Source organism: Crinia signifera, chromosome 4 (assembly GCF_055691185.1).
Source record: "Crinia signifera chromosome 4, ASM5569118v1, whole genome shotgun sequence".
NCBI classification, from domain to species: domain Eukaryota; kingdom Metazoa; phylum Chordata; class Amphibia; order Anura; family Myobatrachidae; genus Crinia; species Crinia signifera.
This window is the reverse complement of record NC_139220.1, coordinates 232,542,919-232,568,910: the sequence shown is the minus strand read 5'-3', so window position 1 is coordinate 232,568,910 and position 25,992 is coordinate 232,542,919. Positions and strand designations below refer to the sequence as shown.

Here is a 25,992-nt window from a genome sequence, read left to right as displayed (position 1 = left end):
TCAAAACTCCACACACTGATACTGAGCGCTGATTTGTATATTCGGTACTGCTGCTGAGCCTGTAGGGGGATTACCAAAACCCCTTGTAATTCATAGAACCAAAAAAAGAAAGACAGGAACAGCGCTGTACTGAATATAGGAAATATTTAATAAAATTAATACATTAAAATACAATGATTTGGCCAATTTGACACACAAACATAAAACAAGAACTCCCCCCTAAGTATTAGAACTGGTTAGTTTTTGTTAGGCATGTAATTGCAGATCTTCATTACTTATTAGCAAAGCCAGTTAGTAGGTTTTTAGAAAGGTCAAAGTTCAAGTCCCCACAAACATGTGCACATTAGTATTGTGGTTATACTTATTGTAATCCAGGGGTATAGGAGGCTTGTATTTTTAGCGACGAATTTCTCCGACTGCCCACACTGCGGTCATATCCGAGATCAATCTGGTTAGCTGGGTGAAATGTCAGCCTGCAAGTCCCCTCTCAACGCGTTTCTCCGCCTACATCCTTCAGCGGCTTCCTTAGGAGAAGTATTCCTCCGTCCTCACCCTACCCCTTTACCTCACCAGTGCTCCTGTCCTGTTCTTCACTTCCTCTACTTCATCTTCAGTCTCCTCGACAATTTTGACACCTACTTCTGAACTGATGCTGATTTTATTTCTACCAGCTATACCCCTATTCATACTGTATTTTATCAACACACCCTGTACAATACCTTGTAATTTGTTTTTTTGTTTGCTATGTACGGCACTGCGGACACTTTGTGGCGCCTTATAAATAAATGTACTACTACTAGGTGCAGATTGACATATCACTAATTAGACATGACATGTAGAAGCTACGGGAAAGGGTTTGCGAGGCTGAGCACCGTATTTCTGACCTGGAAGATGCTACGAACCCACTGAAACATATGGTTGACGACCTGTCGACTCTGATGACAGCCGTGAAGGTTAAACTTTCTGACATGGAGGGTCGCCTGAGAAGCAACAATGTGCGTATAGTTGGCCTATCAGAGAGGGTTAAAACTATTCAAATGGGAAGAGTTTTTAGTCCACAATTCTCAGTTGAACGGGCGCATCGGCTACTCTCTAGGCCCCCACCACCAGGCTCCCCTGCATGCACCTTTATAGCCCGGTTTCTATACTATAAGGACCGTGACACTCTATCGCGGCTGGCTCGGACACGGAGTCCATTGAAATTGGATAACCATAACTTCAACTGAGTGAGCAGCTTCAGCTTCAAAATATTTCTCTCTGAGTGGACTGGTAATTGTCGACCGATGTTATTTATCCAGCGATGCCTGTAATCTCTGGGACTTTTCATTCTGCTTCTAGGGAGCTGAATGCTAGGATATAGTTTACAGGGTTAAGCATATCCCTGTACCCCTAGGGTTAAAGTTGTATCTTTCTTTATAGGGTAATTTAGTTATTTGGGCTAATAGGTATATCTAGTTCTTATGGATATGCAGGGTGGGGGGCGGTTGGGATGTTCCAGGGTTTATGTTCTGTTTATTTACTTGTGTCTGTGATTACTACATAGAGTGTAACTGTTTTCAGTTATTCCGCTGCATAGAAGCTCTACATTTCTCTATTTATGTGTGCTTGATTAGGAATTCTTCACTGTGTTTGGTATTTTGAATTTAGTTTTTTTCTGATCCCACCACTTAAGCGTTGTGCATTATATCCGGTTTGGCCCTGTTAACCTTATGTCTTGACATGGCGGTAACTGTAAATGGGCTTAACATACTTAGCTGGAATGTTAGGGGGATAAATGACTGTATCAAATGTGCCCTAGTACTTGCACAGGTAAAGAAATACAAGGCGGATATTATCTGCCTCTCAGAGACACATCTCGTGGGAAGTAAGACCCTAGCTCTCAAAAAAACATTGGTGGGATCAATGTATCACCGCATCTTCTCCAGCAATGCCGGGGGATGTCTATTCTTATAAAAAAAATCTGTAAACTTCCATTTAGTACACAGTCAAATTGACCATTATGGTCGGTATGTTTTTCTTAGGGCCCATATTAATCATATGCTACTCCATATTATCGCCATTTATATACCACCTCCAATGAGGTTCTTAAGCATGCAGTCGCATTCATTCCTACATTCCCGGACACTCCCGTCATTTGCGTGGGGAATTTTAAGAATTATATGGACAAACTGCTTAATAAATGGAGTGAGGCTGTGGCTCCGTCTATTCCCCCTCATCCTCCCCAACACCTTTTGCGACCTTAATAGCCGAGCTGGGGCTGGTGGATAGCTGGAGAATCCATAATCCGATACGGCAGTAATTCTCTTGTCACTCCTCCAGTTTTCACACTTTTTCAAGGATTGACCTGGCTCTAGTATCTTCAGATTTAGTCCTAAAAATTTTAGAAACTCAATATTTACAGCGGGGAATCTCAGATCACTCTCCCTTAATCGTAGTTTTAGATACTCAGTTGCCCCACAATAATCGTATATGGAAACTTAACAAATTCTGGCTAACTTTACTGTCTGACTAAAGGCCTTGATTGATGAATGGAAAGATTTCGATGTATGTAATGCTTCTTGTTTAGATCCTAGGGTAAAACATGACACTTAAGGCCTTTATGAGAGGTTCTTTCATTAAAGGAGTGGCCCAAATCAAACGATTAAGCAGAGAGTAGGAACTCCGCCTAGAAAATGAGTGCTGCAGGCAGGAGGCTACATATGATTTCTAAATCCCCTCATGATCGTCTGAGCTGGGACTTGTCCAGACGGGAGTGGGCGAGTTATCTCCTAGAATAAACCAAGCGTAAATGACTTTTCAATCAGCATGCCATGTACTCACAGGCTGATGTAGGGGGCAGTTATTTGGCCTTTTTGGCTAGAGAGGACTGAAATAGTGGTTCCATCCAACAGACACATGACCTGACTGGTACCTTGCACTAATCCACCCCGGATATAGTTTAAGGTATTCTACTCCTCACTATATGCCTCCAAGGCGTCCTATACGCCACTTCAATTGCAGGAATACCTGGCCCAAGTTTCGCTCCCGTGTTTATCCTCCGATAGGGTTTATTTGGAGGCAGCTATCGCGGCTGAACAGGTGGGAGCAGCTATAGCCTCCTTTCCCAATAGAAAGGTGCCAGGGAGTGATGGTATTCCTATTGAAGTATATAAAAAGTATCAAGATTTTTTTATCCCTTATTTACTAAATCTTTTTAATGCTCTGTTTCAGGATAATAGTCTGCCCCCCTCGGTAAGGACCCTACCACTCCCGACTCATACCGACCAATTTCGCTTTTCTCAACTGATATCAAGATTTTGGCAAAGGTTCTTGCACTGCGTCTGAACTCTGCTATAACCACTATAGTACATGGTGACCAAACAGGCTTAATGCCCGGTAACTCAACGATCCAGAACCTGCGCAGGTTGTTTTGCCACCTGCAGCGGGGGATGCACCTGGGTTGGGGGCAGTGGTGGTGTCTCTAGATGATGCCAAGGATTTCGACTCGGTGGAGTGGTCCTATTTGTGGGAAGTTTTGAGTAGATTTGCCTTTGGCCAAGTTTTTATAAGATGGGTCCAGCTCCTTTACTCCTCCCACAGAGCCAGGTTGTCTATTAATGGATATATTACCCCTAATTTTCCTCTAGGCCACGGAACTAGACAGGGCTGTCCGCTTTCCCCAGCTCTTTTTGGACATTGAGGGCATCTCCATGGGAAGTTGTACAGATGTCATTGCACTGTATGCAGACGACATGTTACTTTTCTTGAAAGACGCAGGCCCCTCCTTAACAGCAATGCTTGAATCAGTTAATCTATTTGGCACATTCTCTGGACTACTAATTAACTGGGATAAATCTAGTATCTTCCCCATAATGGGTAGTATTTCTGCCAACTTGCCCACAATGAATACTCCCTTCAATGGACCCTTCGTTTCAAATATTTGGGAGTTTGGGTCATGCCGGATGTCAAAGAATATACAATGCAAAATATAGACCCGGCTACAATGGTTCTCCAGAAGAGAATCCATGTTTGGAAGAAACATCCCCTTAGTGACTGGCAGAATCAAATGTATTATTTATAATACACAAGTACCGAACAACCTCCCACCACCCATCAGGCTTTCTGATTCCCTTACCTCCTTCAGCGCTCCCTCTTCACTTCAAGACGCGCTGCTCCCGGCTGCTGGTACCCGCTCTGCTGTATACTAGAGACGCAGAGATCCTTCTTCCTCGGCATCTCTGCTCAAAATGATTTCTAGCCAACCAGGAGCCAAGAAAGTCAGCTCCTGATTGGCCAGAATTCATTCTGAGCAGAGACGCAGAGGAAGAAGGATCTCTGCGTCTCTAGTATACAGCAGAGCAGGTCTTGAAGTGAAGATGCCGGGGTGGACGCCAGAGGACAGGTGAGTAGGATTTCCTTCCCCAGGTACCCCTTTGGATTACTATGGATCCAGGACCCCGGACTCTTCAGCCCTGGAGCCCCGAAACCAAGGCCCCGGAACCAAGCCACCGGACCCAAGCCACCGGACCAGACCCTGGGACCTACCTACGGGATCAAGATAGGTAAGTAGTGTGTTTGTGTAATGTATGTGTGATAATCACCTATATGCGCATGTGATGCCATCCTAAATGCTCTTAGCATAAGTTGCTGTTTTTGTTTGTAATATGGGCATCCCCATAGGGGACATTATATGCTATACCAATATATAATTAAATGCCTTCACAGAAGGCACCATAGGTTTTCATAGAAAGAAGGAGTACATTTATTACTAATATAGTAAACTGAAATCCTCAGAGGGAAGTGAACGAATTCAGCTAAGAGTCAGCCAACTTTAATACATAGGCTGTCACATTGTCTCCGCTGTCAGGGGAGCACCAACAGACATGTTGATGGACAGACAAATAAAGTTTTTCTGCTCGAGGGCAGAGCGGGAATGGTGCTGAGCGCAAGGAGGGATATAAAAAGGACAACCGTTAAGGCTGAGGGAGAGTTCCCCTCAGGAACGGGTTAACAGCAGAGCGGTGCTGACAGGCAGTAACCCTGAGAAAAGTTACCCTGAGGAGATGTAAAAAGCAGAGCTGCGCAGCCGGATAAGAGATGGACAGCGGTGCTGGAGGGAAGAGACGGAGCTTACTTACTCCAGAGACCAGTCCAGACGCTGACAGGGGAAGGCATCATCAGTGAGGAGGCGGCGTCTGCAGCCGGAGGTCGGCGAATAGAAGGACGGTCCCAGAAAGACATCTGAGGTGAAGGCGCGGCCTCAGGGACGGGCATGATTACAGTGACGCAGCAGCTTGGGACGGACAGGCGGGGAACCCGGCGGTGACTAGAAGAAGGAGTGTCCGGCATCAGGAGGAGAGGCTGGCCAGAACCGGAGGGCTGAGCAGCGGTGACTGACAGCCAGAGCAGGGACGGAGGAGGCGGCACAGAGGCGGAGAGTGAGCCGGGCACCAGAGCAGAAGAACCAGAGAAGGGGAGTGGTGAGTGACAAGCAGCCCACCCCAAAGGCAGGCTAATAAGGCTAAGGCCAGCCCCGCATCACACACATAGAGCAACCTAGTGCAGACTGAGCTCACAGCTGATAGTAAACGCTCTGCTGCAGCACACGACCAACCTAAGCTAGCTATACTGTGCCAGATTGACATCAGTGCTAATACTTGTTATTTATTGGGGACTTACACCAAGTTGTATCCAGAGACTGGCTTATTTAGTCAACCTTTATTACTACACAGTAAAACTTTCTACCAGTTAGTAAAACATTTCCTTCAGTATTGAAAGGTTGAAGTTCATTTGGAGATTGTGGCGAGAAACAAGACTACAGGCAGCAGGGACAGTGTTAACTACAGTCTTTATACCAGGACAAGAATTCAGTTTACTAAACTCAGTCACCCTTCTTACTTGAGCTCCTTATAGACAATAAATATTTAGTACACTATTGCTGAGGATCCTGACAAAATAGTGTAGCTGAATTGTTATCCAATGGCTAATTAACTCAGTTCAGAATACCCCTGAGAAAGCAGTCAGCATAAAGACAGGCTTAACATTTAAGTGGATACAAAAGGTCAATCTACAAAAGTTACTGTAACATCGTTAATCTCTCTTTCTGGATTACAAATAATTTGCTTCTACTCTGCAATTCTGATGAGAAAAACTTAATATTTGATATACAGTAAAGCCTTTAAAACTTTCCAGGACCTTTTTAACACAAGTAACTAATTCATGCTGCAGCACAGGAGAATAAAAGCGCTTTCGTGAAACGTGATTGCAATCAGATTTGAAACATTGCGAGACTATTACAGACTAAACAAGTATTGCACAATAATAATTTGGGTAACTTAGAGGCCTCTATCATACAGTAGTTGTTACATGGATGTTTAAAGTAGATATGTAATGGAACATACAACTGAGTTAATTGGTTGAAGTCTAATATTTGTTACATTGTGTTTTGCTTTATATCTGAATTAACCTGTGTTTATCGTAGCAACAAAGTAGGGTGGTTAACCTGTTTGTTTAGGAATACCAGAACTGCAAAGCAATAGAAGAAGACAGCAGCCGAGAGTTCCTGTACAATAAAAATTGAATCTTGATTGTAGCATTATTATATGTTCCCATGGAATGTGCCTCAAATATTAATAGCATTCATTTATAAAGAGAATAAATTGTTCATTCTTCTTGCACACTGTGGACATTTATATGTTATTGTAGCCTGACTTGACCTAACACCTTGCAAGAAAAGAACGTTAACTACAAAGGGAAGAAAGAAATACTTACCTGTGCAATACTGTGATAGATTTCACATATGTATTAAACTTTTATTTTTATAATGTGTCAGTGTGTATTTATTTATCTATTTTTTTTACTGTGGAACTACAAGACCCAGCGGGCCCTTTAATGCCCCGCAGGCTGGGACTTGTGGTTCTCAAAGTCCCAGCTTGCGGGGGAGGCTTGCTGGGACTCATAGTTCCACAGTTTAAAACAATAGGTTTTTCATCTATTTTTTTACACAATGATCAGCCCGGTGGCCACCACACAGGGCCACCGGGGACAGCAACAGGCTTCAGCCTGGTCAGGTAAGTCCTGGAGGGGGGAGACCCCTTTATTGGGGGGGTCCCCAGGACACCTGGCCAGGCTGACTAGTCGATAGGGTTAATGCTTTGGCCGCGGGACCTTATATAATAAGTGTCCCCCGGCTGTGGCATTACCCTGCTGGCTGGTTGTGCCTGGGGCTGGTTCTTAAAATACGGGGGACCCCTACTCATTTTGTCCCCCGTATTTTGGGAACCGGCCCTTGAGCCTGGGGCTGGTTTTAAAAAAATCAGCGAAGCCCTATTTGTCGGGTTTCCTGATTTTTTTAATGCCAGCCCCGGCTCTTTCAGCCTGGTGCTGGTTACGGCAGTGGGGGGGGACCCCACGCGATTTTTTTTTTTTAAACTAAATATCGTTTCAGAGGCATTCCCACTGCCTCACAAATGGTATTTAACCGTGTAGGACTCTGCTTTTAAAACTGGTTGAAATACCGGTTATCTTTAACCGGTATTTCAACTCTGGCACTTTCCCACTGCAGCCTTAAACGGTAAATTGCGCTGAAAAATCGGCAATTTACCGTTTTAGACCTACAGTGGGAAAGGGGCACTACCTGCATGACCGTTTTGCATGATCTGTTTACAAAAAAAAAAAATTGTGGATGTGTAAATTTTTTCCTAAGTATCTGTAATACTAAAGACTACAAGATGGGGGCGATACATGGTTTGTGACTTTTTCTATGATGTTTTAATGACCCCACATTTTATAGACTTTGAAATTTAAAACTTTTCCTGGCTGCATGCAATACCTATTCTCCGGCAGCCTCCAACTCAAGTGCCTGTTGTGATGCTGTTTGCAAGGCAGAAAACCGCATTGGGTGTGAGCAGAATTCCTCTATTCCAATAGCGCAGCCAACTAAATAGTTCCAAGACCACCTTTCCGATGCTCTTACTATTCAACCTATGAAACGCAAGTGCTGATTGTTTGACTGTCAGAAAAACTAGTCCCATTTGGAAAGTCAGCAACTTACTATTTTCCCATGCATGCAGATTTCACTTTAAACAAAGTTGAACCTGCATTGGTGAAAAAGGGTGCATTGAATAGGTAGGTCTAGATTTTTTGGTGGCTGACAAATCCAGATAACATTGCATACCCCTTTATGACCGAAACCTTTAAGTTCCTGTCCAAACATATCTACTTGACATTATATATATTTTTGCAATCTGATAAATTCAACGAATAGGAATAAATTAAAATATGTAGAAATATGATGTAAGTTATTTTCACTGAATCGTGCTGCTTTCCAAATATCACAAATGTTGGACACAACTAGAAAATGCATGATTAACAATTACCCACATTTCAACATGGTTCTCAATGGGTTTTATTTTGTAGACAAAAAATTATTTTTGCAAGAAAAAACATGATTGTGGTTGTGGCACCAGTACAATAAAATCATTCATGGTAAAAAATAGTTAACTTAATCTAACAATGTGGCTTTCCTTTTCCTAAAACTCCTCTTTGCTCCATACTGTATGTTGAATTATTGGTATACATAATCAATACGCCCAGGTACATGTTGAGTCGATGGCACAGAACATGAACATTTATTTTTATCCATCTTTACTTAAAACCGAGGTGCAGTAATTTTCTGATGGGAGCTGGTCCTCCCCAATAACCCCTGTAAAGAAATAAGACATACAATGATTTCATTAGGATTCATCCTGCTCTCTATCTTTTTTAGTCATTCTCTTCCTTAAATACTTTTTCATAATTTATTATCGCGAAAGTATGCCATTTTCTGGGGGGGTGCCCTTAAATTAAAAAAATAAAATAAAAAAGCAACATGATTTTTTAAATTCCCTTCATAATCTGCTAATCGTGTATTACGTAAGTATTTTGTGTCGCAAATTAACTTGTATAAAGTAACATTACACGTTGTGCAAATCATTTGTATAGGACCTGCCTTTTACGGAGATTACTTACATTTTTTTCTGAGTTTTGTACTAAATACTTGGAATAAGTGGAGGTTTTGTTGCAATGGAATTTGTATTAAGTAGCATCTTAAGACACATATTTTAACAAAATGTAACATGTCACGGCTAGTTTTGCCCGATATGAGAATAGGTGTATGTGGGCACACTTGTAATAATGTCCCCAATTAAAAATGAGGCACCAAAGGAATAGGGATGTAAAAATTGCTCAGGAAAGAGGAGTAGACCAGAGAAACAGAGCAGTGGGTAGTATACATATTATTAAACGTACTGAAGACTCTAAAAAAGGACAGTGGTAGTCTCTCCCCAATGTGTACATAGAGGGATTTATTTACAAAGATGGGCATTCTATTGAAGATGGGATGTACATAATAAATATATATATTTTTTAATCTCTTCTAGAAGGGGCTAAATAAATAATTCGATTCTAATTGTTTGCCCATAGCAACATTCCACCTTCAATAGGATTCCCATCTTATTAAATAAACCATCGAGCATGATTGAGTTGTAGGTATCTATAAAACAGATGCACTTGAAAGCCATATGAGGAGGACAAAGAAGCTAAATGTTTGGAGGACCCCATCCATATATAGTTTATAAAAAAAAAAAATACTTAAAAAAATTCTATATCTGTCTTATAAATATTGCGCCAGGAAATGATGTAAGGTTAGTGTCTTGGAAAAGACTTACTTAAGAAGCATGTGCCAGTAAAGGATTGGCATCATATCTGCTTTCATGTAGAACATCGATCTTCGCTCCTTGCCTTGGTCTATAGGAAAAGTCTCCAGGGGTTGAGCGTTATAGTCAAACTCTGCCAAAATCACTTTGTTGTAGTTAGTCACCAGTGGGCATGAAGTGTATCCGTCATACTGCAAACAATGGAAACATTATCACTACAAAACTCCTTCAAATAACCAATGTTGACTGACACACAATATCACGGGGCATTAGAAGAGAGGGCCTGTCAGTTCCTCTTTGGCTGATCAGAAGTACCTACCGCACACGTGCAGGCCTTGGGAAACATGGTGCCCGTGCCTCTTCCCAGCAACACTTACTGCGCATGCGCAAATCACTGGCAAAATGGTCACCACGTTTTCTGCAGCACCAGGCCGATATGCGATGATGGTGGAGTCAAATATAACTATATATGGGTGCAGTGTGTGGGCACCAGGGGGCACATCTCACCGTTGCTCCAATTTTAGATACACAACTGCAAAATGTTATACTCCCAAACTGTAATAAGAAAATCAAACATACTTTTGTGTATAAAGCAGGTCAAGGGAAATAACATTTTATTGTGAAAATGCTTCAGTGTTTAAAAGTGTTTTTCTACTGCATTTAACGGTTGGTGAGTTTTGCTTTGAAGGTGCGGTGCTGCATTGCTGCAGATCAAACCGCATCATACCAAATATTGGGCAACATTTAAAGTAACCTAAATATTAAACATCACATATTTGTCCAGCCTGTAGCCTGCTAGTGACTCCTCCTCGGGGGCATACCTTCCAAGAACAATTACCAGGCTGTCAGCTATGAGAATTGCAAAGTAAATCAGCATGAAATGTTTGCCCTGTTATTGTGAACAAAGCTGCGCTACAGCAATTTTGCTGACATGAAACATCACCAGCGATTTCACAGGAGAGTGGCTGTGGCTATGGGAATGGTATGGTGCTGTAATACTCTGCCTGAGCTGTAACGGCCAGGAACACATGCTAATCGTTCCTGCTGTTGAGTGCTATAATATTCAAACCTCGAGAGCGATCAAGTGGAGACGCTGCCCATACTACACTCTGACACCTAGGTCCAAAAATCCAGTGTTGTTTATCACTCACATACAAATATATTATTTTAAATAATGGACTATTACATGCGTGTTACATACCTTTGCTGTGGAAGTTTGGTTTTTCATCACCATAGATATTGTTTTATCTAGTACCGCCGACTGCGCAGCTGCAAACAAACAGAATGTACTTGGACACTTCTCATACAGGCTTATAGAAACTTCTTTATATATGGCAGATCAATGTACAACAATCAAAAATATATATGTAAGATGCTTGTAGTGTTCCGCTGTATCACTGGCGTAACTATAGCACCGCATATGGGGGCGCCGGGGGCTGCGGTGCTATAGTTAAACCCCCCCCCCCCAATCCCCCACAGACTTACCTATCTCGCTGGTCCCGGCGGCTCCGTTCTTCTGCTGAGGACCACCACAAAATGGCCGCCCCCATATAGCACACAGTTCTCTGAAACTGTGTGCTGTATGGGGGCGGCCATTTTGTGGTGGTCCTCAGCAGAAGAACGGAGCTGCCGGGACCAGCGCGAAAGGTAAGGCTGCGGGGGATTGGGGGGGTTTGAATGGGCGGCGCCCAAAACGTTGCTGCGCTGTATGTATTGTCAGAAGGAAGAACGGTTTTCCAGCTAAGCTCCACATATGTGTAGTCACACAGCCCACTTATCTTGGGGATATGGTTGAATTGTCGACCCCACTTAGGTCGACAGGCAACTAGGTCGTTAGGGTTCTAAGTTTACATGGACAAGGCCGACATGGTTCTAGGTCGACAAATGCATTAGGTCGACAGGTTGCGAGGTCGACATGGGCGTTTTCACTGTTTTTTTTGAGCCGACAGGCGGTATTTCATGCCCTACCATCCACTAGGGCGTGGCGGGAGAATAAAATAGTGTGCTGAGCGCAGCAAGGCACCGTGCCTGAAGCATAGCGAGGGGCTGCGGTTGACTTCCAACTGTGCCCATGTCTGCTGTGTCGACATTCGGGTAAAAAAACAGTGAAAAAACCCATGTTGACCTAACGCATTTGTCGACCTAGAACCATGTCAACCTAGACACCTGTCCACCTTCATCCATGTCGACCTAGAACCCTGTCGACTTAAGTGGGGTCGACAATATGATCCACACCCCTTATCTTGGAAGTGGAAGATCTCTGTAGAACATTTGGGTGGTACGAGAGGTCAATGTCCAGGTACCTTACATGACCTTCAAAAATGTTTCTGTTACAACCAGTATTTTTTACAGGGAACAGTCAGTAATGTTATTTCTTTAAGAAAAGCCTACTCCGTACACAAATGTGACCTTAATGTGACATGCACTACTATTTATAGTAACATTGCTAGATTGAAGATAGGATTTAGAAAATGTTGTCTGTTTATGTCTATCTGTGCTGATCCAGGGGAGCACAATGCTGGTTTTTAGTTCTAATGACATGCATGTTATTAGAAGTGTTTATAGGGCCTTATTCAGCAAGGATTGCTAATCAGAGGATTCTCAAATGGAGCGATTATCAAAGGACTGTGCGTGTGTACTGTATGCACTGCGCATTTCGAAATAGCGGCTGAAAATGCATATGAATCAAACGCAATCCTTTCACAGTTTGACTGACAAGAAGCCGGCATTTGGGGGTGGAAACGTGGTGTTTTCTGGTTTGGGGGAAAAAACACAGTTGTGCCCAGGTGTTTTTGAGAAGGGACTGTGACATCAGCACTGACCATTTCCACTCTGTCTCAGTCACAGATTAGTGGAAGCCTCAGACCTACTCACAATTGCACAGACAGCAAAAATTCTGCAACAGTTTGGGAATTGCGTATGGATTGCGAGTAGAGATCCATTCACAATTCTCTCACAACTTAGCAAGGAATATTTTCTCTTTCTGTGTGGGCAGCGACTTTCTCTTCGCAGTCCGCTGCAAACTCCCTGAATATCCTTCCATGCTCAATTCCATCCATAGTTACTAAATGTACTATTGCATCCAGAAAGTGAGAACATGCTGTATATAAGAAGGGCTTAATATCAATAATGTGACATGTCAAGCAGCGTTACTCCGCATACGGTGAGATAGAACTATACTAACCATACAAAGAAATCCTGGGTGATAAATGTTCCTTATCTGAATTATTATTTTGTTTTTTGACTCACTGAGGGAGGTGACGTAATCCCTGATTACTTCTGGCATCGGCCGCTCACTTACTGCCAGTGAGTGGTACTGAATCAGGCCTAGATGTAATATTCCTTTAAAAAAGGCTTAAAGTGCTACCCCTAGCTGTAGGTAGCTGGTGTGGAATTCTATATGCCCGCACACACAATGATGACCACAGATTTTCTACCATTGCTTTAAAATAAACAACATTTTCTTACCAACAGCAGCTGCTGTTTTTGATATTGGTAGGTTTGTGCAGTCGCCTATACCAAAAACATTGGGGTACTTCTTGTGCTGTAGAGTATCTTTGTCTACATCCACCCAGCCAGCTGCATCTGACACGGCGCTGTTCACCAGTACATCTTGGGGTCCCATGGGAGGAGTTACATGAAGCATTTCATACTGTGTGAACAAGATGGGAAACAAACAGTTTGCCTTTTATCAAGTATGTTGTAAGCACTTTTACATTCACAATTATATAAGTAGTTAGGGAAAAACAGGTATATGATTATGTCAGCTATTCTTTTGTATTTCATTTTTTTTTTTTTGCATTTCTCTGCTTACTGAAGGTGGAATAGTCTCATGGCAGATTTGTTGGGGGCTCATACATAAGATACACTGAACAAAATATGGCTATTATTAAAGCCTAAAACAGTTAAAAGCAAAGAAAAAAGGAAGTTGGTTAGTGCATTTCCAAACAGAAGCTTCATCAGGAAGATCACACTGAAAGGACCAAATCGGGGTATTCTCCAGAACTTTATGAAGTGTTAAATGAATGGAGAGAATATAAACTGTGATTTTGTCTACAACAGACTAAAGCCGTGTACACACGGGACTCAGTTCCAGCGATTCCACTGAGCTGTGTGTGTGTGTTTGTTTGTTTGTTTGTTTGTGTGTGTGTGTGTGTGTGTTTAGGCTAATTATATCCTGCCAGCCACGGACAAATACACAGTGTAGCAAACATATTCTTGCCTGCACTATCTATTTCGCTGGGCGATAGAGTCACTGCAGGGCGGTGCATCGCTAATGCCTGCTGTGTACACGTGGTGATTCAGGCATTCCTTCTAAGCGATGTAGTCAATTGCCCCATTTGTACACCCCTTAACTCTCCAAAACATGCATGGTCTAGCATTGCTCAGAACATCTCCCCATGTGTAGGCCCATTGAAATTAAACATTCAAACAATACTATCCTTACTGTAAAGCATAAAAGGTGCGAGTATGCGGTTATGGGGAGAAGCTTCTCTCGGTTAGGGATTTTGGTAAAAAAGAAGGAATACGCTAGGTATAAACAGGTCTTGGAGGTAAATGTACAGCAGTATGCAAGAAATGTTATTATCCAACAGCACAATGTCAAAGCATACTGCAACATCCACATTAGAGTAGTGTATATAAAAAAAGGAGTATACTGGAGTGGCCCAGCCATAGGCCAGATAAGAATCTGTGGAACTATGGGCCCAGTGGCGGATTTAGGCACATGCCCCCCTTGTCATTTCATTTTGTAGCTGAGGCCCAGAGCTTTCTAACGAGCCCAGCCCCGTGTCTCTAGCCCCCCGGGAACCGGAGATATCGCCTGGCAAAGCAGTAACGTTTTTTTCCCCATAGGATAATATGGGACCAGTCAATTCCGACCCCCACCTGGTTCAGACGGCTGCCAGTTGCCGCTCTGGCATCACAGAAGCTTGTGGTTGATCTCATTCAATTCCAAATCGCTGGGCCTTCAATATGATACCAGGTACATATAGGTCAATCGGTTCCAGAGATATTGCATGTAAACCAATATTTTTATTTTTTAAATGTAATTTTATGGCTGTTCATGTTCTTTGAGGACAGATTACTCTGGAACCAAACGTTCCAGTTTCACTGGACCAAAATCATTCAAAGCCCACTCAAAAGTTCTTCAATATGATACTTGTCTCATGTAAATGGGTCAGTTGGTTCCGAAGATATAGCCGGTTAAGGGGCAGATGTATTAAGCTTTAACAAGAGATAAATGCAAGGGTGATAAGGAGAAATAAACGTCCAGCCAATCACCTGCTAACTGCCATGTTACAGGCTGTGTTTGAAAAAAGTCAGTAAGGAGCTGATTGGCTGGACGTTTATCTCTCCTTATCACACTTGCATTTATCTCTTGTTAAGGCTTAATACATTTGCCCCTCTATGAGATAACTGGTTAAAGGGGGGGAGGTGTGGTTTTCTCTCCCCCTCACACCAGAAAATGCAGGGACTAGGCTGGTGTGAAAGGGGTATTATTTCAAATAGCCGGGACCTGCAGTGCTCTGAATACAGCCAGGCTCTGCCACTGTCAGTGGCTATCACTTCTGCCTGGCGGCGGCTGTCCCCCATTTACCACGAGCATGTATTCCCCCTTGGCAATGAGCATGTAGTCCCACGTGGCAACGAGCATGGAACCTCTGGCAATGAGCATGGAACCCTTGGCAATGAGCATGTAGATAAGCAGCACTTATGTAGCATAATTTTTAATAGGCATTATGGTGTTTAGCATAATACATAATGGCGTGTAACCTAACGTGTAATGGACATTATGGTGTAAATGCGCCTTTGGTGGACAATGTCCACCAAAGGCGCATTTACACCATAATGTCCATTTCATGTTAAGTTACACATATTGTGAATTTTGGCTTAATCTGTGTGGCATGATGTGAATTCTGGCTCAGTCCATGTGGCATTATGTGAATTTTGGCTCAATCCATGTGGCATTATGTGAATTTTGGCTCAATCCGTCTGGCATTATGTGAATTTTGGCTCAATCCGTGTGGCATTATGTGAATTTTGGCTCAATCCGTGTGGCATTTTATGAATTTTGGCTCAATCCGTGTGGCATTTTATGAATTTTGACCCAATCCATGTGGCATTATGTGAATTTTGGCTCAATCCATGTGGCATTATGTGAATTTTGGCTCAATCCATTTGGCATTATGTGAATTTTAGCTCAATCAGTGTTATTATATAAATTTTGGCTCAATCCGTGTGGCATTATGTGAATTTTGGCTCATTCCATTTGGCATCATGTGTAAGGGGCAAGTATGAGGGGTCTAGTATTTTGTTGTATAATGTGTAGAAGTTGTATATGGTGTTGTACACTACACTCAAGGACACGCCCCCATCCTTCACTTTTGTCACCATGGTAGGCCTGCGTACTTTAAATGCCAGGGCCTATTTTTAATCCCATTCCCACCCTCTCTCTGCCCCTCTCTTAGCATGTACACTGGCACCACTAACACCACCCCTCCCCCACCTAAACCCTCTTTTGTCATGGTGCCCCCCCCTGTCATTTTATCCTGGATCCCCCCCTGTATGGGCCTAATTCCGACTTGATTGCAGGACAAATTTGTTCTTGAAATGGACAAAACCATGCTGCACTGCAGGTAGGGCAGATGTAACGTGCAGAGAGTTAAGGCACTATGCGATTTGGGTACGGTTTTACCCGATTCGAATGGGGCTGTGAAATCGGCCCAAATCGCACATGTGGACATCTTGTCCGACCCGATTGCTAAATCTTATGTGCAGTCTGTAGCCATGCAGAGGATGCCGGCTACCAGACAGCCGGGCGGAGGGAGCTGGCAGGGGAATAAGCCGCTGTCGTCAGCGGGGTGGCACAGGGAGCCTCCCTGCTCCCTCCGCCCAGGTCTGTGGTCACGGGCATCCCCCCCGCTGCCATTCCCTGGTTCCACCACCTGCAGCTCCCCGGGAGTTGATTTATCACATGCAAAACTTGGCACGTGAAGTGCCTAATCGCATGTGATACCTCCTGGGGAGCTGCCGGGACAATCAGGTCTGACTTGTCATTAGGACAAGTCAGACTAATGTATGGGGGCCTTTAGATTTGTATTTACTCTGCACAGAAATTAAATAACTCCCCCAAATCTAACTGTCTGCACGTTACATCTGCACCACCAGCAGTGCACACTGTTTTGCCCATATTGAGAACAGATTTGTCTTGCGATCAGGTCTGAATTAGGCCCAAAATGAATATTTCTGTTTGCTAATCCTAGCTGATGAAACTGGGGCAAAATGTCAAAGAAAACTTGGTGAACATGGCAATATCCACAAGGTACATTATTGGGCATTTCTCAGTATGTCGTGTTGATCAATGGTCAGAATTCCTGAATACTTTCTGTTCTCTAAGAGCAGGATGTACTAAGGTGAAAATGCGGTAAAACCCCTGTTTTTCTGCATTTTCCTATGTATTAAAACCCCGCCGCCTCGTTAACGCAGGGAAGGGTCTCGCCACCTTTGGGTGGCGATACCCTATAGAAGCCTATGGGCTTCTTTTTGCCACCCGACGCCTCTGCCGCAAACCCGCCGACCCCCCCCTCTCTCTCCCTCCCTCTGGGTTACCTGGTCCAGGTCCTCCTGGACCCGGAAGGTAAGCCCTGCCTCCCCCTAGTAACAGAGATTGGTTAAGTGCTGCGCTCTGTCACTAAGATTCTACCATAGGTTGAGTAAAATAAATGTTTTTTATTGTTGTGCAAAAAATATTAATAATCATGCATAGAACAAATGCTCTTTTCAATACAGTGTCCAGTCACTGAGGCTGGAGAATATGTATTCCCTCAAGGGTAATTAATCTATACAATGAAGAATAAGAAAAACAAAAAAGATGAAAAAAATGTATATAACACAAATGTATCACAAATAGTCTGAATAATTTTGAACAATTGTCACTGCTTCAAAATGATGTTATTGGACCGACATTGTAGGATAATGAAAATGAGAATCGTGCAACCAATTTATGATGCCGATTGTCTGTCAGATAAATTGCGTGGTGTGTACCCGCTCAAGTAGCGAGTGCGCAATATTTGTCCTAATATTGGGAAATAGGTAACTTGCATCCTGACACGGTGAGCCGCGACCACTCAGATAGACGGGCAGCAACATCTGTATATCCCATGTCTCGGTCAGCAGTGCATCGCACTTAGCTACCGGTGACGAACGGGAGACAGAAGGAGCTTCACCCATCCGGGACCCCCAGCTCCCCAAGCCACCTCCTAAAGTGCCACCGTTCCCAAACACGAATTTAAGGTACCAGAACACTGCACAGAACGTTACAACATAAGGATTACAAATAGCGGGACGCCGCTGAACTTATTCACTATACTCAAAGTTACCTATTTCCCAATATTAGGACAAATATTGCGCACTCGCTACTTGAGCGGGTACACACCACGCAATTTATCTGACAGACAATCGGCATCATAAATTGGTTGCACGATTCTCATTTTCATTATCCTACAATGTCGGTCCAATAACATCATTTTGAAGCAGTGACAATTGTTCAAAATTATTCAGACTATTTGTGATACATTTGTGTTATATACATTTTTTTCATCTTTTTCGTTTTTCTTATTCTTCATTGTATAGATTAATTACCCTTGAGGGAATACATATTCTCCAGCCTCAGTGACTGGACACTGTATTGAAAAGAGGGTACTTATGTATTATCTGGGCTCCCATGTTAAATGCACCCCATTTTTTCAAACCCCTACTATCCAACTACGCATGGAGTTGATTTTATATAGTGTGGCGAGCGCAGCGAGCCACCGTGCCCGAAGCGTGGCAAGGGGACGCGGTCTCATAAGAAAAACGGGAGCCCAGATATTACATAAGTACCGAAAAGAGCATTTGTTCTATGCATGATTATTAATATTTTTTGCACAACAATAAAAAACATTTATTTTACTCAACCTATGGTAGAATCTTAGTGACAGAGCGCAGCACTTAACCAATCTCTGTATACTGTAAACCACAACGGACCCAGTCACCCGTTTAAAGTGCAGCTGCTAGTCCTAGGTACATACTAATAGATTCTGTACGCAGGTATACTCAAAAAAACAGCCCCAAAATCCCCCTCACTGTTTTTTTCTATTGTACTCCCCCTAGTAACGCAGCCGGACGTCCTTCCGGCTGCAGGGGGGAGGAGGAGGCACCGGGGACAGCCTGCTTAGCTGTCCCCAGCGTGAGGGGAGAGCCAGGCGGCAGGGAGGGGACGGAGACCCCCCGCACACCAGAGTACAGGTATCGCGGGGGGGCTTCGTCACAGCATCGCAATGCCAGCCGCATATGTTAGTACATATGCGCTGGCATCGCAGCGGACAGCCGGCGATGTATATTAATACATCCCGCCCATAATATGATAAACTGTGACAAATGTGAAAGAGGGTAAATTATTGTATAGCCACTGTAGATTACTATAGTTATTAAACCTATGTATATTCTCTGTAACTTTATACTTTGATTTTTGTTTAAGAAAATCTGGAGCAATTATTTGACAATTTAAGAATTTTTCTGGTTTACCTGGTAAACTTTGGTCTCTCCCGGATTATTAAGGTTCTCAAACACAGCTTCCTGCTTGTCTGCCCGCACTTCAATGAGGTTCTGTCTGTAGTTGACCTGGATATCCCGCTTCTTGATTATATCTAACAGGGCATCAGCGTACTTCTTCACCGTAAATATTACATCCAAGGACGTGTTGAAGTAGAAGTTGGCATCGGATCGTTTTCCTGTCTGTGGGTGCAACGTATGAAGAAGACTTTAAAAATGACACAACCTCTTTCCATGGATATCATTTATTTATTTAAGGGCACTGGGCCTAATGTAGTCACCATTCGAATGGTCACAATATGGGCTACAGAATCCCGGTGGTCAAAACACGGACAGATCCCAGAGGTAAGTAAAGGGGTTAGATTGTGAGAGGGGACAGTTAGGTTAGCCATACACTAGTATGCTTTAGCCCTTTTGTACACAATTTCAGCACAAATTAAAGCTTGCAAAAAGTGTCAAATCGTATTTCATTTACTTGTGATTCGGATCTGATACATGGTTCCATGTGCATCAGATCGGATCCGGAGATTGTCAGAGCTGCAGCAAGGATTTATCAGACCTGGGGCAGTGAATGGGATTGCATGCAATATATTGTATGCAAAAGGACTGCTTATGATTTATCTCATGAGATCCAGTCGCTGGGGAGCTGTCGGGTGAGTTGCCTAGGCCCTAGTGTATGGAGCCCTTTTAGATAATGGAGAAGTGGGTTAGGCTGTGGGAGGCGTGGGTTAGTTAGGCTGCTTGAAGGGTGGGTTAGGGTTAGAATACTCAACAAAAATCCATCAGGCTTCCACTGCTTGTATATATTCATTATATACTATATAGCAGTCATTTTCTATGCTGAATGTGGCTAAACCAGATTTTAGTGCTATGTTAATGTCTGAACAAATAATGTGCTATAAGGTACAGCAGTAAATTGCAAGAACTGCACATCCCAGTATGCCTTTCTATTTGGCCATACTGCAACTGATGAAGGTATGCTGCAATGTGTAGTTCAACAACATCTGGAGGGCTGCTTGTTGCCCACCACCGTGTTATACTGTATGTATAAGTTCGCTCAAAGCTAATGATATATATCTATATAGATATATATCTATATAGATATATCTATCTATCTATCTATCTATCTATCTAGTCTATACTCGAGTATAAGTCGACCCGAATATAAGCCGAGGCACCTAATTTTACAAACAAAAAACTGGGAAAACGTATGGGGGAAATTTACTAAAAGAAGTTTTCTATCAATACGAATTGCCGTATTTTTCGGGATAGTAAATGTCAAAAATAAGTGTATTTCTGGATACAAATACACCTATTTTTTACAAACTTCCTTTAGTAAATTTCCCCCATTGACTCAAGTGGGACCCTCACTCGAGTATAAGCAGAGGGGGGCTTTTTCAGCATAAAAAAAAATGAGTACTTGTTTCCTAGCACGGCACCCATCTCGTTGATTGTATGCCTTAAGTTTAAGGCACTTAAGGCATACAATCAACGCGATGGACCCGATTTTGTGTCAATCCCCAGCTAATTTGCCGGTGAAAGACAAAATCGGGTTGATCGCGTCCATCGCGGCCCCTAATAAGGGGCCGAGATGCGATCAACGCGAATTTCCCATAGGGAACAATGTAAAATAATTTTTAAAGTGAAAATCGGGTTGATGCGATCAACCCGATTTTACATAGGTGACAATGTGAAATATGGCCCATTTCACATTGAATATGGATAAAAAGTATGTTTAATGCCCCCCCCACCATTGTTAACGCCACCCCACTATTGACGCCAACCCGAAGCGTGGTGAGCGCAGTGAGCCCGCGTCCCCCGACCTTTTCATACCCCTACTACCACGTCGGCGCGGAGTTGATTTTATATAGTATGGCGAGCGCAGCGAGCCACCGAGCCCGAAGCGTGGTGAGCGCAGCGAGCGGACGCGGATACCTGTGACTGTACAGGCTCGGTGGCTAACTGCGCTCGCCACACTTTATAAAATCAACTCCACGCCGACGTGGATAGTAGGGGTATGAAAAGGTCGGAGGGCGCGTACCGCCGCCGCTCGCCACGCTTCAGGTTGGCGTCAATAGTGGGGTGGCGTTAACAATGAGGGGGGGGGGCATTTGAAACATGAGGGGGGGGGGGGGTTGGTATTAAAATGGGGGGTTTTGGGGCTTTTTACATTGAAATAAATGTAAAATCGGATCTCAGGGACCATTTTACATTGATTCCAATGTAAAAATCGGGTCGATCGCATCGCATGCGATTTGGTTGGCATGCGATGCGATCGACCCGATTTTTCCGACCTGATGGATACAATCAAAATCGGTGGCACCGTGCTAGGAAACAAGTGCCAACAAAATTTCTGAAAAAGTAGGCTTATACTAGAGTATATATGGTATATATAATACCAGCGCCCATTTGACTACTTAGGTAGTCTAGTTTTTTTCCCTGTGTGTATAGAGTATATATATTTTAAAATATAAATATATATACACATTTTTTTTATTACTTTTCTTATATAGCGCAGCAGATTCGGTTGCGCTTTACAATAATAGACAGTTATAAAACAAACTGGGAAACAACAGACAGACTTAGGGGGGTATTCAATGTTTGGCGTGCTCCCGCAGCATCTCCTAATAGGGGAGATAGCTGCGTGGCCCTATTCAATGCTGTCTACACCGACAGCATTGAACAGGGGTTCTCGGCAGAACAAGCCCGACATCACAAGCTGTCAGGCTTGTTCTGCAGAGAAAAGCCGGTAATAGGCGAGCTCCCGGCCAGAGCTAGTCTATTTCCACCCTCAACTCGCTGCCATGTCCCTTTCTCGCCGCTCGGCAGCCGGGACATTGAATCCCGACCGCCGAGCTCGAGTCGAGCAAAGCGATAATGGGACGGGGCACGGGTGTCGAGCTTGCTCGACACCTGTGCCCCTGACATTGAATACCCCCCTTGGAGGTGAGAGGGCCCTGCTGCAAGTTTGCAATCTATAGGGATATAGGAGGGAAACACAAGAACAGGCACCAGTAATACCATAGGAATCTCACCAAGTAGCAATCTATACACACACAGTCAGGTCCATAAATATTGGGACATTGACACAATTCTCATATGTTGGGCTCTATAGACCACCACAATGGATTTGAAATGATTCAACTGATGATTTTAACTGACTTTCTGTTTTAATTTGAGGGTATTTACATCCAAATGAGGTGAATTGTGTAAGAATTACACTGGTTTCTATATGTGCCACTCAGTGGCGTAAGTTTGTTCCAGTTGCCCGGAGGCAAGATATATATTGGTGCCGCCCCCCCCCCCACCCCCCCCCCCCACACACACACACACACACACACCCCTACATAAAATATTTATTTTGGTTTAGATAGATATAGATAGAGAACACATATATATTTCAGAACTCAGCCACAGAAGCAATATCGTTGGCTTTTAAATAACGGATTTAAACTTTCAGATGGTGGAGAGGTGCCCCCTTGGGAGCAGGAGCCCAGCAGCAGAGGACTCCATTGCCTCCCAGAGTTCTGCCTCTGGTGCCACTTCCTTTTTAAGGGACCAAAAGTAATGGGACAAGCGACTCAAAAGCCATTTCAAGGAGAGGTGTGGGCTATTCTCTAGTTATTTCATCATCAATTAAGCAGATAAAAGGTTTGGAGTGGATTCCAGGTGTGACATTTGCATTTAGAATCTGTTGCTGTCGTCTCTCAATATGAGGAGATCCAAAAAGCTGTTACTATCAGCGAAGCAAGCCATCATTAGGCTGATATATCAAAAGAAACCCATCAGAGAGAGAGCAAAAACATTAGGTATGGCCAAATCAACTGTTTGGAACATTCCTAAAAAAGAAAGAATGCACCAGAAAGCTCAGCAACACCAAAAGACCCGAAAGACCATGGAAAACAGCTGTGGCGTATAACAGAAGAATTACTTCCCTGGTGAAGAAAAACCCATTCACAACAGTTGGCCAGATCAAGAGCACTCTCCAAGAGGTAAGTGTATACTGTGTGTGTCAATGTCAACAATCAAGAGATGACTTCACAAGAGTGAATATAGAGGGTTCACCACAAGATGTAAACCATTGGTGGGCCTCAAAAACAGGAAGACCAGATTAGTTGCCGAACAACATATAAAAAAGCATTTACAGCTCTGGAACAACATCCTATGGACAGATGAGACAAAGATCAACTTGTACCAGAATGATGGAAAGAGAAGTGTACTGAAAAGGAAAGGAACCGTACTGGCATGGGCATGTATGGCTGCCAATGGAACTGGTTACCTTGTATTTAGTGACAATCTGACTGCTGTTTCGGGCAAAATTATCTGCTGATATTCAGTCAAATGCTTCAGAACTCATTGGAGGCGCTTCACAGTGCAGATGGTCAATGACCCCCCATGAGCATGGCTGGCTAGCTGTGGTATCTTCTTCATGTTATTCTGCTGATCAGTATGGATTTACAAGTTGAAGACTCTACTGCAAGATGGATTTGAGTGAACTTTTTACTATTATAATTTTTTTTTAAATTTCTTTAAAATGGTGTGCCTGCCTCTAAATTATATATCTCTCTATACACACACACACACACACACACGGCACCCTAGAGTATCAGAATTTTTCCACTGCACCCCTAGGCCCCAAAATATGTATATCAAATTAAGTAGATTGTGTTTATATGTGTTTCTTAGGTACAGTTATGTGGTAAAGGGCAGGATTATACACATTTTATGATTGGCAGCCACCAGCACTGGTTTTGTCCAGAAAATAGGATTTTGGGTACCTACCGGTAAATCCTTTTCTCGTAGTCCATATGGGATACTGGGTTCACTACTATGGTGATTGAGACCTCCGCAGGAGAGACAGGCACATAAAAGAACTTTCAGTGTGGGTGCACTGGCTCCTCCCCTCAATCTCCCTCCACTAGTCAGTTAATGCAAAAACTGTGCCGAAGGAGAGCATGTGAGGAGTATGTGATAATTTACTGTGGTGAGATTCATCCAGCACACCCAAACGAACAAAAAACATCTAAGAGGTGAATCCTAACATCGTCAGAGGACACCTTTAACTAGAAAAAATCTATATATAAATATAGGCATATAGATAACCGTCCTATAGACAACAAGCCTTAACGTAACGATGAAGTTAGAACAATTTTTAGCAGAATAGACGCACTGAGGCGGGCTCCCAGTATCCCATATGGACTACGAGAAAAGGATTTACCGGTAGGTACCCAAAATCCTATTTTCTCTACCGTCCAATGGGATACTGGGTTCACTACTATGGGGAGGTCCCAAAGCTACCAGAACGGGTGGGAACGTGCGGAGTCTGCTGTAGAACCGCATTCCCGAACTGGGAATCCTCCCTGGCCAGGGTGTCAAATTTATAAAACTTTACAAAAGTGTGTTGACCTGACCAAGTAGCGGCCCTACAAAGTTGCATGGCCGACACCCCTCGAGCAGCTGCCCAAGAAGTACCTACAGATCTGGTTGAATAAGCCTTTTTACTGAAAAAGGGAGGGATAAACCAGCTGTTGCATAAGCCTGTTGGATAGTACACCTTATCCATCTGGCTATGGTTCGCGTTGAAGCAGGAGACCCCTTCTTGTGCGCAGCACAAAGAGGCTGTCCGTCTTTCGGATCCTAGCTGTGCGGTTGACATACCCTTTAAGGGTGAGCACCACATCCAAGGTATCAGGTATATCTGGATGTGCCGCGCTGGAAGGGACCACAATAGGTTGGTTTAGGTGGAACCCTGACACCACCTTTGGAAGAAAATTGTGGTCTAGTCCTGAGCTCAGCCCTATCGTCGTGGAACACTAGGTAAGGACTCCTACATGACAAGGCCCCAAGCTCGGACACCCTCCTGGCCGAAGCCAGGGCCAGCAGTACAACCGTCTTCCAAGTGAGGTGTCGCAACTCAGACTCCTCTAATGGAACAAACCTAGCAGATCTTCGAAAAGTAAGAACCACCTCCAAATCCCACGGTGCAGTGGGTGGCACAAAGGGGGGCTGAATCCTCAGGACCCCTTGTAGGAAGGTTTGTACTTCTGGCAAGGCCGCAATCTTTTTCTGGAAAAACACAGACAACGCAGAGATATGGACCTTTAAGGATCCCAATCGGAGTCCCTTCTCCAACCCAGCCTGAAGGAAACGCAGCAGGCTGTTTAGTCGAAAAATAGCCGGAGGTAAGGCATGTCTTTCGCACCAGGCAATATATTTAAGCCATATAACATGATAATGAGAAGCCGTCACCGGCTTCCTGGCTTTTATCATGGTAGTGAGAACAGAGGGATGTAGACCCTTGTGGACTAAGATCTGCCGCTCAACCTCCAGGCCGTTAAACGTAGCCGCTGTAAGTCCTGAAAGACGAACGGGCCCTGGAGGAGCAGGTCTTTTCTTAGGGGCAGACACCACGGGTCTTCCACTAGCATGGCCTGAATGTCCCCGTACCAGGCCCTTCTTGGCCAATCTGGTGCCACCAGTATGGCTTCCGTCTCCTGATGCCGGAGCCGCTTTAGCACCCGTGCCAACAATGGGAGCGGTGGGAACAGGTACACTAATTGGAAATCCCAGGTCCAAGTGAGAGCGTCCACTGCTATCGCCCCTGGGTCCCTGGTCCGTGCACAATACCTCTCTACCTTGTGGTTCAATCGTGAAGCCATAAGGTCGATCTGAGGGAGACCCCACAGATCCACTATGGTGTTGAACACTTGAGGGTGCAGACCCC

General features: G+C 43.8%; 1 protein-coding gene across 2 annotated transcripts in view; it reads right to left on the bottom strand.

The window, feature by feature from the left end:
* Window positions 1-8,370: 8,370 nt before the first annotated feature.
* Window positions 8,371-25,992, bottom strand: part of SQOR (sulfide quinone oxidoreductase) — a 99,006-nt gene continuing 81,384 nt past the window's right edge. For both annotated transcript variants that reach the window (XM_083183970.1, XM_083183971.1), the window contains exons 6-10: window positions 19,242-19,451; window positions 13,143-13,326; window positions 10,876-10,943; window positions 9,687-9,865; window positions 8,371-8,683 (exon numbers count right to left, since the gene is read on the bottom strand). In XM_083183970.1, coding sequence (XP_083040096.1) covers window positions 8,626-8,683; window positions 9,687-9,865; window positions 10,876-10,943; window positions 13,143-13,326; window positions 19,242-19,451 — 699 coding nt within the window. In that variant the 3' untranslated portion in view covers window positions 8,371-8,625. The remainder of the gene's footprint in view (window positions 8,684-9,686; window positions 9,866-10,875; window positions 10,944-13,142; window positions 13,327-19,241; window positions 19,452-25,992) is intronic.